The 14,087-nt window shown below is 44.3% G+C and overlaps 2 protein-coding genes and 1 long non-coding RNA gene across 17 annotated transcripts in view; 1 reads left to right on the top strand and 2 right to left on the bottom strand.

Annotated features, from left to right (window-relative positions):
- Window positions 1–634: 634 nt before the first annotated feature.
- Window positions 635–3,450, bottom strand: LOC147182258 (uncharacterized). Its single transcript, XR_015095742.1, has 3 exons — window positions 3,308–3,450; window positions 1,234–1,341; window positions 635–1,142 (listed from the first exon to the last, which is right to left on the bottom strand). It is a non-coding gene; the product is annotated as an uncharacterized LOC147182258 (long non-coding RNA).
- Window positions 3,451–4,167: 717 nt separating this feature from the next.
- Window positions 4,168–5,776, top strand: hexim1 (HEXIM P-TEFb complex subunit 1). Its single transcript, XM_086066776.1, has one exon. It carries the CDS (start codon window positions 4,479–4,481, stop codon window positions 5,442–5,444), a length of 966 nt encoding a protein of 321 aa, XP_085922902.1. The 5' UTR covers window positions 4,168–4,478; the 3' UTR covers window positions 5,445–5,776.
- A 1,207-nt stretch (window positions 5,777–6,983) lies between these two features.
- The window catches only part of arhgap23a (Rho GTPase activating protein 23a), a 67,901-nt gene continuing 60,797 nt past the window's right edge, over window positions 6,984–14,087 (bottom strand). For 13 of the 15 annotated variants that reach the window (XM_086059613.1, XM_086059596.1, XM_086059564.1 and 10 more), the window contains 3 exons: window positions 13,789–13,882; window positions 12,056–12,087; window positions 6,984–10,846 (listed from right to left, as the gene is read on the bottom strand). In XM_086059613.1, the coding sequence (XP_085915739.1) occupies window positions 9,734–10,846; window positions 12,056–12,087; window positions 13,789–13,882 (1,239 nt within the window). In that variant the 3' untranslated portion in view covers window positions 6,984–9,733. Of the gene's footprint in view, window positions 10,847–12,055; window positions 12,088–13,208; window positions 13,234–13,788; window positions 13,883–14,087 lie in introns of all 15 variants that reach the window. The other 2 variants (XM_086059581.1, XM_086059631.1) reach the window with 2 other exon arrangements.

Genomic DNA, 14,087 nt, shown 5'->3' on the forward strand with positions numbered 1-14,087 from the left:
ATACTCCAAAAAACAAAGCTCACCCCAAAAATTTGTAAAAAAAAAAACAGGACTTTTTTTTCCCCGAGTGAATGCAATACGCTTCCGTAATTATTATTATTTTAATGTGTTTTTAAAGCTATTGACAAAATAAATAAAGACATTCTCTCCACATTTCCTGAGGCCCCAGTTCCATGAAGAAAAAGAGCTCCTATGTGTGATACTGCCACAACCAGCGGGTCTTCTGCGCCCCCATTTGAAGGATGTAGTGGCTGGGAGTCCCTGCGCGGTGGGGGGGCTCCTGGCCGCAGGGTGATCAAGCAGTGGTCAGAGGGCGAACAACGAAGGCGGTGACCTCTGTAGTGATGTCCCTGGAAGCTGGATACGGATGGTGATACTGCCACAACCATTCTTCACTGTAGGTTTGGTGTTCCTTATTGATGAGCAGTGTTGTACTTGCGCCAAATATATCTTTTGGAATTATGGTCAAAAAGTTCCTCAGACAACTTTGACAACATGGAGAATAAAAATACACTGTATATATCAAGAAAAGCCTACTAGAGCAGCAAAAAAAAAAAATGCTTGGGGTTAAATGGTGTATGCAGACTACCAGTTTGATTGTGATTGGTTCTAAACACAGCGACGGCTCAGTTATAAGAGGGTGTAGACACATGTATAATCACATGATCTCAGCTGTTTATTTTTTACGTACACTCTAAACAACACACACATATATGTTTAATACAAGCCAATTGTACATATTATAGGTCATATAAATGGTAGAAAAATTTAGAGTTTTTCTTTGTCTCATTTATATTTTATATAATCAAAACCTGCCATTAGAACAGGGGTGTGTAGACTTTTTATATGCGTTGTAGGTTAGCTTCTTTGAAAACTTGCCTTTGATGCGGATTTGTTTCAACAAAATTGTATTTGATGTTTACAAAAACTAGCAGGTTAGCCCCATTGAAGACAAAAAACACTTATGATGTTTGTAAAACCGCTATGTTAGCTTAATTCATTGTTCATATAAGCATGAATGTTAAGTGTGAACTATCGTGTCTCTCTTCTGTGTCAGTCCTGTGATTGACAGGTGGTCGGTCCGGACAGAGGCTGTACTCTGCCTGTCACCCGACATCGGCCGCTCTGGCTTTTCCGTCACCCTGAATGATACAATGTTAAATTGAGTTCTTTATCTCATCATTAGTTGCACTATGCATCAGACGGCGTATTGATTATGTTTACACCTCGCACCTTTAATTTTTCAAAACATCGATGCCTACTTGTGTTTGTAGCATGACGACGGCCTTCACCAAAAAGGTGACGTCACCTTGCCTTCAACTGTCTGTTGCAGTGATCCACCTGAAAAAAAAGAAAGATTTTCTGTTTGAGTAAACAGACACTTAAAGCGCCATAAGCAAATTTCCAATCACTGGGGAAGCAGCGCCATCGGGTGGTCATCTATGGTTACTGCTCTCTCACAATCTTAATACAATGCATCTTGTATGGACAGATATGATGCAAATTGATGCACTAGTTTAATGTTGTGTAACTGTGTTCTAAGGCTAAAAGAGGCTTTTTATTTTTTTTATATCATTATTATTTTACATATTTACAAAGGTTAAACAAAACCCACACACACGCACAGACGGATATTGAATGGGCTCTCCAAGGTCTAGTGAGATGAAGGCCTTCACAACAATATCCATCTTTCATCTTCCCTCAATTGCAGCAGTGGTGGCGGCGGCCATGTTAAGATTAAGTTTGCTAATCCGCACAAGCTGTGATCTGTGCAGCGGCTGTGGCAGCTCTCTGGCTCCCTCATCTCTCTGAGTCCAACCACAACAACGACAAGCCATGGCTATGATTTCTCAATCTCGACTGCCATTAAAGGTTTCATATTAACTGACTCTTGCCTGCCATTTAGCTCAAACTACTTGGGCCTGCTTCTATTATAGAAAACAGAAGGATGTTGTTTGGGGACAGTAAATTGCCCGGTCACGCTACTAAGGTTACTATTACTAGTACTACTGCTATTCCTAGTAGTCAGGATCCAGTTAAAATAGCTGACAAAAAATATGATATCGATGTTTGTTTACACCAAACAGTTAAAAGAAGCCATTGGATTCCAGTATCTTTACTACTACAACCAGTAGTAGTAGCATGGCACACATTTTAGTACAATACTACTAATACTAGTAGTTACAAGCAAATAAAAATTGCAAACAACGATTAAATAGCCAAGTTGAACAAGTATACCAGTGAACTACTGTTTGTTTCCTCCAAATAGTTTAAAGAAGCCATTTGATTCCCCTATTGTACTACTACCCTTATTAGTATTACTACTACTATTATTACTAGTACTCTTTAGTAAGTCAAAATGGCTGACCAAAAAACAAAATAGTAAAGCAGTATTAGTTAAACATGTACCATTTTATTTACTCCAAACAGTAAACATTAACCAAATGCGCAGCAAGTTGCTTATTTATGACACATTTGGTCAACTTCTTTATTTAATTAGCATTTCAGAGCACATTGTGTGTGCTGAAAAACTAGTTTGCTAGTCCTCCCCATTAAACCAAGCCTACTACCGAGGGCTGGGTACAGTCTAATTCCTGAAAGGACCTAGCGTCACGGTGTGCTAACGCCACCGTTTAATCGGCATAATAGCCGCTCTAAGGTATGTTGGAGCATTTTGATTATAATATATTGATGAAATTAAGACGCAATGTTAATGTCTTCAAAAATCCAACAACTAAGTAATGCGGAACTGCCTACGGGAAGTACCGTGTTTCCAGCAATTACACCAAGCCCCAGTGTAACCACACATTGGCCTATGCGTTAATGGTCGCTTTTGGCGAGTTCGAGTTACTTAATTCCATATTTATTGTGACTAAATGGAAACTGTAAACAGCCAGGACGTGTTTATTTAAAGATGACCGGCTTGTTTGTTACGTTTATTGCCCGCTTGCATTGTTTCGCATCGAAGGAACTCGCTCGCCATTGTCGCTTCATTTACGGCGTCTGTCATGGCGTTATTGCCCTTTTCTGGCGAGAATAAACCATTTAATAACCGCCATACGCCATTTAATGTGTTGTCTGGGGGGGTTTAACGTGATTTCAATTGCTTGACGTGTTTCGTGAAGGAAAAAGCCATCGCTAGCCCACGTTAGCAAGTTAGCTTATCCTTAGCGTGTTCCACACACATGTGTAAAACGACACAAGCGCTGCAACTTCAGATAGAAAGTCTTGGTCGCAGTAATGCCTTCGACGTCGCTCCATTGAGTAGTTTTTGAGAGTATTATAAAGTTGGTCTCGCCTGACCCACCCTTCTAACAGCGAGGGGCTCGGAGATGCACTCGTCTCGGGAGCTTTACTGCATTTGCCGTTTGTTTACGCTGATTCCACAGTTCCGCCAGCACCCTCTAACCACTGTATCCTTGGGTTCGTATCACTCCGCGCGACGCAACAAAAAACTCACATCAAAGTATCTATCGGTCAAATTCACACGGGAATGACGCATTTCTCCTCCAGTGGAGTCCCTACTTTATGGCGTGCGAGAAATTACTCATAATAAGGCGTTTCTGTTTGCAACCATTAAAAACGGACTAGTCTCTTGGAGCGGGCTCCTTCACTTTGCTTTAAACGTCGGGAGGGAGTGTGTTTTTGCTCGTAAGATTGACGTTCGTTTGTGACGTTGGTTCGTAACTACGAGCTCTAAAATGACATTTAAACAGGTTGTTATTGTTTTAAGGGGCAATATACTGTCACGCTCGAACGCTCCTTCGTGTTTATAGTTCCATCCTTTTGAAATTGTACCCGGAATTCACGACTGGTAGCGTCCAAGCGCGGCCCGGGACTGCTTTCTTGGTTGTACGTGACGTCAATTTGATCGACAATCAAGCCGCCCAATAAGAAAATTCCATGATCTTAGCAACAGCAAAATTGTGCTCTCGCCCAATCCGCGTCGGGAGAGGTTGGCGCTTGCTCTCGCGCCATCCCGCCACCCGATTGGCTGTCAGACTCGTCACTTATCCAAGCCTTGTGGACCCTGTAGTTCAAATCGAGCTGCTCTGAAGGCGACGTACGGGAGATTAAACTTCATATCCCATAATTCTTCAGCGGAGGCGAGCGGCGGTGTGTGCGCTGCTGGAGGCGGAGCGCGTATATAAATGCGAACTCCCTCCACTGGAGCAGTATACTGGACGCTGTTGTGACGGCGGGACGTTATCTCCTAGTGGACGCGGGGCAGTGGCAGCGTCGAAACGGTTAATGGTGTCAAACCCTCAGAGGAGTGTCGTTTAGCCAATAGTTTGACTTTCTGACAGTTTTTGCCCACAACTTTTTGGGGAGGGGTTATTTTCTCGTCATTGTCGATATTTGTTAGATAAATTGTGGTGGAACTCCCATTTGACAAACTTTTTTTTGGTTTAAATAATACCGATACGGTGTTTTTAAAATGCATTGAAAACCAGGAGGAAAATTAGAGGAGCATCACGATGACAGAACCAGCGGAGCAGATCGACCACCTGAAAAGTTCGGCCAGCCCATCAGGTGGGAGCAGCAGCGGCGGCTCCAAGCATCTCCCAGCCGGCCACCGCGCTGCACCGTCGCACAACGGCGACAGAGGGCGCCAGAGGAGCGGCAAGCACCACCAGGATGTCAACACCGACAAGTTGAGGGGGGTGTGTCCCGGAAACCAGTCCCCGAACGCTGGGGACGCACCGCCGCCGCCACAACCGCCGTCGGGTGGGCTCCACGTCGACTCGGACACCGGCCTGGCGGTGGACGCCCGCCTGGGCAGGAAGCGCCACCGGCGCCGCGCCGCCAAAAAGAAGCGCAACTGGAAGCCCTACTACAAACTTTCGTGGGAGGAGCGGAAGGCGCTGGACGAGCGAGAAACCGCCCGGGCGTCCCGCCTGCGCGAAGAGATGTTCGCCAAGGGGCTCCCGGTGGCTCCGTACAACACCACCCAGTTCCTCATGGACGAGCACGACCGCGAGGAGCCCGATCTCAACACCGAGGCTCGGCGGCCGGACGACACGGGAAGCGAGGAGGACCTTTTTGAGCACGACGACGAGGACGACGATGACGGGAGCGGAGGAGGCGGCGGTGGAGGCGGGGGTGGCAGCGACGGCATCGGGAGGCCGGGGAACGCCGGCGGAGAGTTTCTTCAGCGGGACTTTTCCGAGACCTACGAGATGTACCACGTCGAGAGCCTGCAGAACATGACCAAGCAGGAGCTGGTGAGGGAGTACCTGGAGCTGGAGAAGTGCATGTCCCGCCTGGAAGAGGAGAACAACCGGCTGAGGCGCGCCGTCGTGGAGCCTGGAGGCGCAGGTGCAGGCGGCATGAGCGTGGAGGAGCCCCTGGCGCGTCTCCGGGAGCTGGAACAGGAGCTGGAGAGACTGAAGGCCCAGAATACGGAGCTCCTTCTGCGGAGCCAGCCCGCCGCGGACAATTAGGGACGCTCAGCAAACCATTCACAACAAGGTAATAAAAACACATGCGACGTTTTCCTATCTGGACTTTAAAATGTTGTTGTTTTTTTTGGTCAACATTTGACCAGAGGCTTAAAAAAAAAAATCTATACAAAACAGCTTTTCCTATCTTGACCTTTTATTTTTTGGGGGTCAACATGGCCTGAGTTTTTTTATTTTTTATTTTTTTTAAGTCAATACAAAAAACAATTTGTTCCTCTCTGGACTTGTTTTTTTTTCTTGGGTCAACGTTTGGACTGAGCTATAAAAAACAAGTTTCTCAAATTTAATTTTTGTCAATAAAATAAATAAATCTATTCAGACTTTTTTTTTGTCAACATGTTGCTGGAGTTAAAAACAAAACAATGTGAAAGTCAGTTTCATTTTCGGACTTAAGTTTCGGATTTTTTTTTTAAACATTTGGCTCGTGGTTAGAAAATGTCAATACAAAAACAGCTTTACTCTCTGGACTTAAAAAAAAATCTCATTTGTATTTTGACTTTTAGTCACAAATTTTTTTTTCGATCTGGATTTTTTTTCTTTAACATTTGGCTGGGAGGTGGAAAAAGTCATGACAAAACCAACTGTTTTCCTGTGTTGAAATGGTTTCTTGTCAGCATTTCCTTTTGAATTTACGAATTTTCTATGTTGCATTTTGTCCATCACAACAGCAAGAAATACGACAACCAATCAGGCCAGTTAAGCCCAATGTTTAACATTTTAAGAGTTTGTTGGGTGTGTTAACAGCTGTTCAATAAAAATCTTACAAAAAAACATTTGTGTTAATCTGTATACAATTTTTGACATCTTGTTGGTATGCATACATACATTACCTTTTGGGGGTTTCAACATCGCCAAATTTATTTTTTTTTAAAAATATTTTTTGCACTTGTGGACTGAGCCCTGACATGCCTCGATGAACTCACGTCAGCACTGATAGCTGGATTGACTTGACTAATGATGAAAACCTGAACAGGAAGGTGGCCATTTTGGTTTCAGAGTCCATTCATCAATGCTTGCAGCTTTAAAGTGAAAGTCAAACCAAAAATATTATTTACAATATGTTCTGTAGCCATCACTAGTCTAAACACGACATTCTGATTAAAATTGTGTTTGCGGAATAGGAGTTACACAGCAAAATCCGCCCATGTTTATCCATCTCAGGGGGCGGCCATTTTGCCAATTGCTCTCGACTGAAAATGACATCACAGTTGCTCAAGGCTCAGGTGACCGTGACGACCAATCATGGCTCTCCTGTTTTCTGAAGCCGTGAGCCACTGTGCTGTCATTTTCACTTGACAGCATGTGCCAAAATGGCCGCCCCCTGAGATGGATAAACATGGAAGGATTTTGCTGTTAAATTCATACTCCACAAACACGATATTAATCTGAATCAATGCCGGGCACATACAACATATTATTGTAAATGAAATGTTTGGGTTGACTTCCTCTTTAATCATTAAATTGCTTCGGTCCACTGGAGGGCGCCACTTAGAGAGATTTTGGCAATAAAACAACTTGTTTTTAAACATACTTCTGTTTATTTACATCATATATAATAACAAGCTAAGCAGAGTTATACTCGTAAGCCATTCAAAAAATGTACACACGAGGGACAATATGTTACATATTAAGTATGTACAACGACAACACATAAGCGACACCTTTTAGTTGAACACCACGGGGGAGAGTGCATAGTGTGCTTTTTCTTTTGTCTTTTTTTTTCTCCCCTTATGAATTCAATGTACACATCTTTGGAGGCGAGTCGGGGAAAGAGGAGGAGATAAGAAACCAGCATGGCACAGCGTGACATTCCGGAAAGGAGGCACTTGTTTGAACGGTGAGGTTTGAAGTCACGTGACCAGGAAGTAACAAGATGAAGCGTTGACGTAGTGATGCTAATAAACCTGACACAAAAAGGCCTGCGTAAGCTGTGATGTCACGATACAACATATAACACTGTATATATATTTATATATAAACAATATATTAAGGGAACGTTTCAAGTAGCGCCTGGAGAAGGAAATGTTTGTAAACCATTTCAAAAAAAGAAGTATTATTAAGGTTTAAAACAAAAACTCATATATACAACTTAATAAGGCTTTGTACAAATGTTACAACTTAAAAACAGGAGGGAAAGTAACCAGCCGTAATCACATGAAATGGTTTGAATTTTTTCCCTCTCTCCCAACAATAACACACACACACAAAAAAGCACCGTTTCCCAGGAGAAATTCATGCGGGATAAGACAATGGGGACTCTAAGCAAAAGTCTTGGGCCACCTTCAAAGCTGACCATATTCCATCCTCAAACCTTTAAAAAAATTGCTTTTACCTTTAAATGTGTTATGTGCAGTGTTGATGTTCCAACTGTGCATGTTACAGTTACTTACAATAATAATACATGTGTGTACAGTGGCAGAGAACTCAAGACAGTCATCTTGTGCCACAATAAGCAGTTTGGCAAATAGTGAACAATTCTTCAAAAGAGGCTACACGCTGTTTAATGTCACTCCCAGTTGAAGTCGACTGTCAAACTAAACATAAAACAAAATATAATTAAATTGTGTATTTAAAACAACGCAATAATGTTGTCTTAAAAAATGCTCCCGCTAGCTTAATGCTAACACATAAAGGAAAACACAATTGATGTGCTAGTGGATAACATCATTAGTCATTTACTTACTTTATTGTCGTGTTATTTGAGATTTTTTTTTTATTGTAAAAAAACAAACAATCAATGAACGTGTTTACATGAAAGAAAAGCACTTTTGTGCATTTTGTTACTAAACTCAGCATGACTTTGCAAGTACAGGTACATAGTGAACCTTGACTTTTGGCGCCTGTTTGCTGGTGCTGTTATTTTTGTCATGCTGTGACACAATCAATGGGCATGGAATAAAAATGTTTAAGAAGTATTAAATGGCAACAAAAGGAACTTTTTTTTTGATTAAACAACCATAACATCACAGTATTTGCATGGACACGTCCTTAGAAGGCCGGGGTCTCAAACTTAACCCATTCAATGCCATTGATGACTATCAACGTAAAAAAATCATGTGAAGTATTTCTTTTCTTTTATAGTTTACATTTTTTTTCATTTCATTAAATTTTTTATGAAAACCTAGAATTTTTATTGTACATTTATAACAGATATAAAGGTAATTTTTATGTGATTAATTGCGATTAAATGCCCCTTATTTTGAATAGTTTTGTCTTAAATTAGGCCCGTCAGGCGATAACATTTTTAAAATGTTAAATAATCACATGACTTTACTAGTTAACTAACGATTAATCTGTTCTAAATTTACAATATTTTTCCCCCCTAGGTTTTCATACTTTTGTTAGCAAAAGTTTTTTTTTTTTTTTTTTTTTTAACTAATAGAAATAGTTAAAAATGAATTTTTGACGTCTATAGCCGTCAATGGCAGTGAATGAGTTAAGGACTGGGGGGTCATTTGAAGGATGATATTTTACTTTTATTTTTTGTGTGTGTGTTTTTTTTATTTTTTAAAAACACTATTAGGCTACCATAGCTTAGGCTCATGAGAGTATCCTGTCACCCAGTCATGTGTTTTTCAAAATCTGTCCTGAAAAGAAAGGTTGCACGGGATGTTTTTTAGTTGAGCACAAGTCCTCCCCATCATGTCTTGAATGAAAAGAGAAAGTTGCAGGGCTCAACAAATCAGACGTCTAGACATGTTGAGGAGTGTGCAAAGTAGCAGGGAAGATGATTGAGAGGACCGTGTCCACCAATCTTGTTCATGTTCAGAACTGATATGAATAAAGCTTGAGTAGATTGGATTAGTTGGGACTTTTTTTGAATCCTTAAACCCCTTTTTTGCAGGAATACTCACACAGAAGTTGAGTTTGAGACCCCTGTTAGAAGATTTTGCGAGTGAATCTCACCTATTTGTCATTTTGCCTCATCCACTCCCAACAGATTCAAATGGCCATCTGGTATTAAAAACAAGTCTAGCGGCGACCCAAAACTTTTGTATAGAGGTGGTGGTGATGAGGTCAGAGTGTGTCCACCCTACAAAAGCGCACATTTAGAAGAAGTCGAAAGCTTTGGCAATAAACTTAGATTACAAAACAAGTAAACAAGCCAGTGCGCTGACCCGCAGCTGGGGAGGGCGACGCTGTGGCCGGCCTGTCCACGGATTGGCCGAGAGTCTTCCGGATGCTTCCTGACAACGCGTCTCTTCTCGTCCTGGCACCGTCATCCGCAGGAACGGACGGCGGGGAGCTCCAGCGTCTTGCGGACGAGCACATCAGCACAACTGGTGGAACCTGGACGAGGGCGCCTGGCGGCCGGAAGACCCTCGCTGCACGCCGTCCTCGCCTTTGGGGCTGACGGGCGAGAGCGGGAACTCGGTGACGGCCAGCGGCGGCCGCTTGTCGCCGGGCACCTCGGTGGGCGACGCCACCACCGTGTGTCGGCGCCAGGCGCGCCTCTTGCGCCGACTCTCGGGCGACAGTGGCTTGCGCATGCCCACGCTGCGCAGGTCGTCGGCCGAGCCCAGCAGGCGCGTACGCACCTGCTCCGCCAGTGACTTGCTCGCGGGTGCGAAGGACGCCGCCTCGGCAGCGGGTGGCGGCGGGGCAGTCAGCTTGGGCCGCAAATTCTCCTGGCTGCTTCCTGATGACGTGTACCTCCGCGTCCTTGGCGTGTCGCTGCCGGCGGGGGCCGGGATTTCCAGCAGGTCCATTGAGCGAGCTTTCATCTTGTCGCCTTTGAGCTTCTTCCGCGCGAGGGTGTCGCACTGGATGAGCTTGTGCGAGTTGAACGACGGCCGCGAGTGCACTCTATGCGACGAAGACGTGGACGAGGGTGTGGTGGAGCGCGCCCCGCCGCCGCCCTCGTCACCGGGCCTCTCCGGCGCAGTGGCCGGCGAGGGTTTGGGGGGCAGTGGCGGTGGCTTCCCGGGACGTTCCCGTGAAGCGAAGCCGCTCTCGTTGTCCGTCTCGCTCACCAGCTCGCTGTGCTCGTCGTCGGCGTCCTCCGCCCCGAGGCTGCGGCCCAACGTGGACAGCGTGGAGTAGCCCGACACGATGGAGCGAGCGTCCGCCCTTCCTCCCGCCTCCTCTTCCTCCTTCTCACATTTCACCGCCACCTCCTCTTCTTTCACCTCTTCTTTCTCCTCTTCATCTTCATCATCATCATCCTCCTCTCCCTCCGCATGAGGAGCGCTGCTGCTTCCCGCCTCCTCTTCCTCCTCCTCCTCCCCCGCCTTGATGGGCTCGTGCTCCGAGTCGTCGTCGGTGCTGCTGCCCACCCGCCGAGCGTTGTGACGCTTGCGGCGCTTGCGGCCCGTCACCGCCGACATGATGGACAGAGTCAAGAAGTCCTTGGCGGTCAGGTCCTTCTTGGACCCCCAGGAGCCCTGAGGCAGAGCAAGACATTGGATTACTGCAACACTCTTGATGTTGTGGATTATTTCCAGTGGTTGCGTTTGTTTCTATTGGGCGCTTTATCGTCACTAACTGGCACATTTTTGACTCTGTGGATTATTTCTTGTCGTTTAGGTGGCAAGAGGCGCAACTATCAAACATTATTAGCCCTCCTTGCACATGCCTCATTGCGCATGCTGAGGAATTTTTTAAAATGTATTTTGTGGATTATTTGTAGTTGCTCTGTTTATTTCTATGGTGCACTGCAAGGTGAAATATAATTTGCATATAGCCCACACAGGTCTAAGAGTGCAGTGGAGTTTTTGATTTGGGATTATTCAGAGTCAATGTTGTTTATATTGTTAAGTAAAACGGCAGCAGCTTGGATCATGATGCGTAATTGTGCTGTGTGTGACCAACCATGCTGTGGATTAAAAAAAATTTTTTTTTTTGTATGTGGACTATTTTAAATTCTTATTTTTATTGCAATTATGCAGGATGGCAGTTAAGAGTAACAGGATGGCAATGGCAGAAACCAAAGGGAACATACATAGCATGGATTTATGTGCCATATGAGTGTATTGTGGTGACTTTTTTTTGTAGATTATTTTGAGTCATGTTTGTTAGAAATCTTTTTTTTTTTTGTAACATGCAAAGTGGCTGTTATTAACTGGCAAAACCAGAAACATAATTAAATATATGACACCTACCTACAGTAACTGAGGATGACCCTTTTTTTAATTTTAATTTTATTTTTTTAACTCTGTGGATTATTTCTGTTTATTTCTAAGGCGCAATGTGGTAATCATGAATAACCAATGCAATGAGCAATCACATTAATTGTAGAACATGCACAATGTGCGTCACTTTTTTTTGCGTCACTACAGCAGACAGCGTGTCCGGGGTCCTTCCCATTGTCTCCTCCCACTGGGACATGCCCGGACCACCTCACCAGGGAGGTGTCCAGGAGGCATCTGAATAAAGTGCACGAGACTTTCAATACTGAGGAGCAGCGGCTGGACTCCGAGCTTCTCGCCCTATCTCTAATTGAGAGCCGCGCTTATCGAGCTCCACCTCCAGAGGGCAGCCCCGGCGACCCGTGTCCGAGCAAAGGGAGTTATTTAGTCACTGAGTGTATTTCAACTGTGACAATTGGCAGCTAGGATGAGTAACTGGTGAGAGGAGGCATTTTATTAATTTACCTTGGATTTTGCGGAGTCACTGTTGGTGGAGTCTGAAGGGAAAAGAAGACGACATTTAGTGACGCAGACAAAAGTCAAGAGTTTTGGAAGGAAGGCACAGAGCCACTTGGTGAGATCAGTAATCGTTTTTCAAATAATGTCATCAAAATGGAGGTTGTGGCTTCCAAGTCTGGTGTCTGTCAGTCACAGCCACCCACCAATAGAGGGCAGCACAGCAAATGTGTGCTCTAAACTCAAAGGGCAACACACCAAGTCTGACTTCCTCTGTGCCCTCGTGACTTCATACACACGCACAAAGGGGAGGAGGATACACAATTACGTCCATGGGAAACAGATATTAATTAAGAAAACATCAAAAAGATGATCAAAAGCTGCAGCCAGTGGCAGAGCAATGCAGCAATTGTAAAACACACACACACACACAGGGCTTAAAGTAAAAAATCCTGAGCCTGAACTTTTTTTCCGAGGAGCGGGGGTGTTGTGTTTCCAACGCATACACACTACAGTGTTCCTGAGCTACATTGCGGTTTGGTTATTGCAGATTCACTCACATCGCGGATTTTCATTCGCGACATTTGTAACCCGGCTTCTGGTTAAGGTAAGCCATTTTAAGATTAAAAAGAAAAAATGTGAACACAGTTGTTAAGCCGATGTGTCGTCATTCTGATGTGCACATCCAGTCACATTCATTTATGAATGCGACCTATAATCAACAGCTTGGCATTTATTCTACATTTTGCATTTTAAAAGTTGAAATGGAGGCATTTTCAAATCTCATTTCGGTGAAACAACAGTCGGCTTGGATGCTGCATTTAACCCAACCAGGCGGAGAAAAACAAATCATATTCAAAAGTCGGAGATCCGGCATGTTGCCGACATACTTTAAGCCCTGCATTAACGTGGGAAAGTAAAGGCAACTCACAAACACCTCTAGCTGTTACTGTGGCAGAACAGTCGCATTGTCACAATGACACACGAACACGCAAGCGCACGTGAGCACACACACACACACACACACACTTGAGGACAGTGAAGGCAATATGCTCTGACAAACCTCTGACTGCTACTGGGGGGGGGGAAAGTCGCACTGTCACCATGACACACGCACACACGTACAAACACACGCACACACACACACGTGGTGGCGTCCTACCGCAGCGGTTGCTCCAGAGGCTCAGCTAAGAGAGTGAAGCAGAGTGAAAGTCACAAGATGAGTGACATGCAGGGAGAAATTCAAAGCAGAGAGGACGGGAGTGCGGCTAATGCTAAATGCTAACTGACCAACTTCTGTTGTCATGCTACTTGCTGGTGTGCCAATAGAAAGGAGGGAATTTGGACTTTAACAGACAACTTGCATTAGGAATATGAGACAAATGTAAATAATTTTTCTATAAATAAAATAATAATAATATTAACGACAGCTTTCCAGATGCTTATTGTTGTGGTGAGGACGTCTACCATGCTAATATTCAGTGTCATAGTAATACGTCCATACGTTCATCTAGAGTGCATTTCTAATAATGATCTTTAATAATCTTCCATCATGACTCGTCTGCTGTTCCTTGAGGTGAAAATGAGGCGTTTAATTGAGGTGAGGAGTTTCTTTGTATTTCCGGTGACTTCAACTGAGGCCAGTCACCCGTCTAACTCCTTTCTGCTCGCGATAGAGCGCTAGCATGCGGCTACCGCTAGGGGAGTGCGTTAGTCTTCAAGCGGTTAGCGGTGGTGCTCACCTGAGGCGTCACCGAGCAAAGCCGTCCGCCCGATGTTGGAAAGCAGGTGGTCGATGTTAGGGGCGGGCTGCACGTCCTCAGTGTCCACTGGCGTCTGTATAACAATGATCATGATGATGATCATCCATGGGTGTCAAAACTAGTGTGTTAAGTTTGAGTTCATTTAAAGTTATTTTCTTAATTGGAAAGCCCGTACTGGGGGAATTCCAGTCGCAACGCAGCAGACACGTCCACGTCAAAATTGAGCAGTAACAAATTTAATAATAATGCATATATTTGTGGAGACTGGGGTCAAGTTA

This window comes from Leptonotus elevatus, chromosome 1 (genome assembly GCF_054856555.1).
Source record: "Leptonotus elevatus isolate MCC_2025b chromosome 1, RoL_Lele_1.0, whole genome shotgun sequence".
Classification (NCBI taxonomy): Eukaryota; Metazoa; Chordata; class Actinopteri; order Syngnathiformes; family Syngnathidae; genus Leptonotus; species Leptonotus elevatus.

Excerpts from the sequence above, each read along its gene's own strand:
- hexim1 (XM_086066776.1), top strand. The coding sequence starts at position 4,479 with ATGACAGAACCAGCGGAGCAGATCGACCACCTGAAAAGTTCGGCCAGC.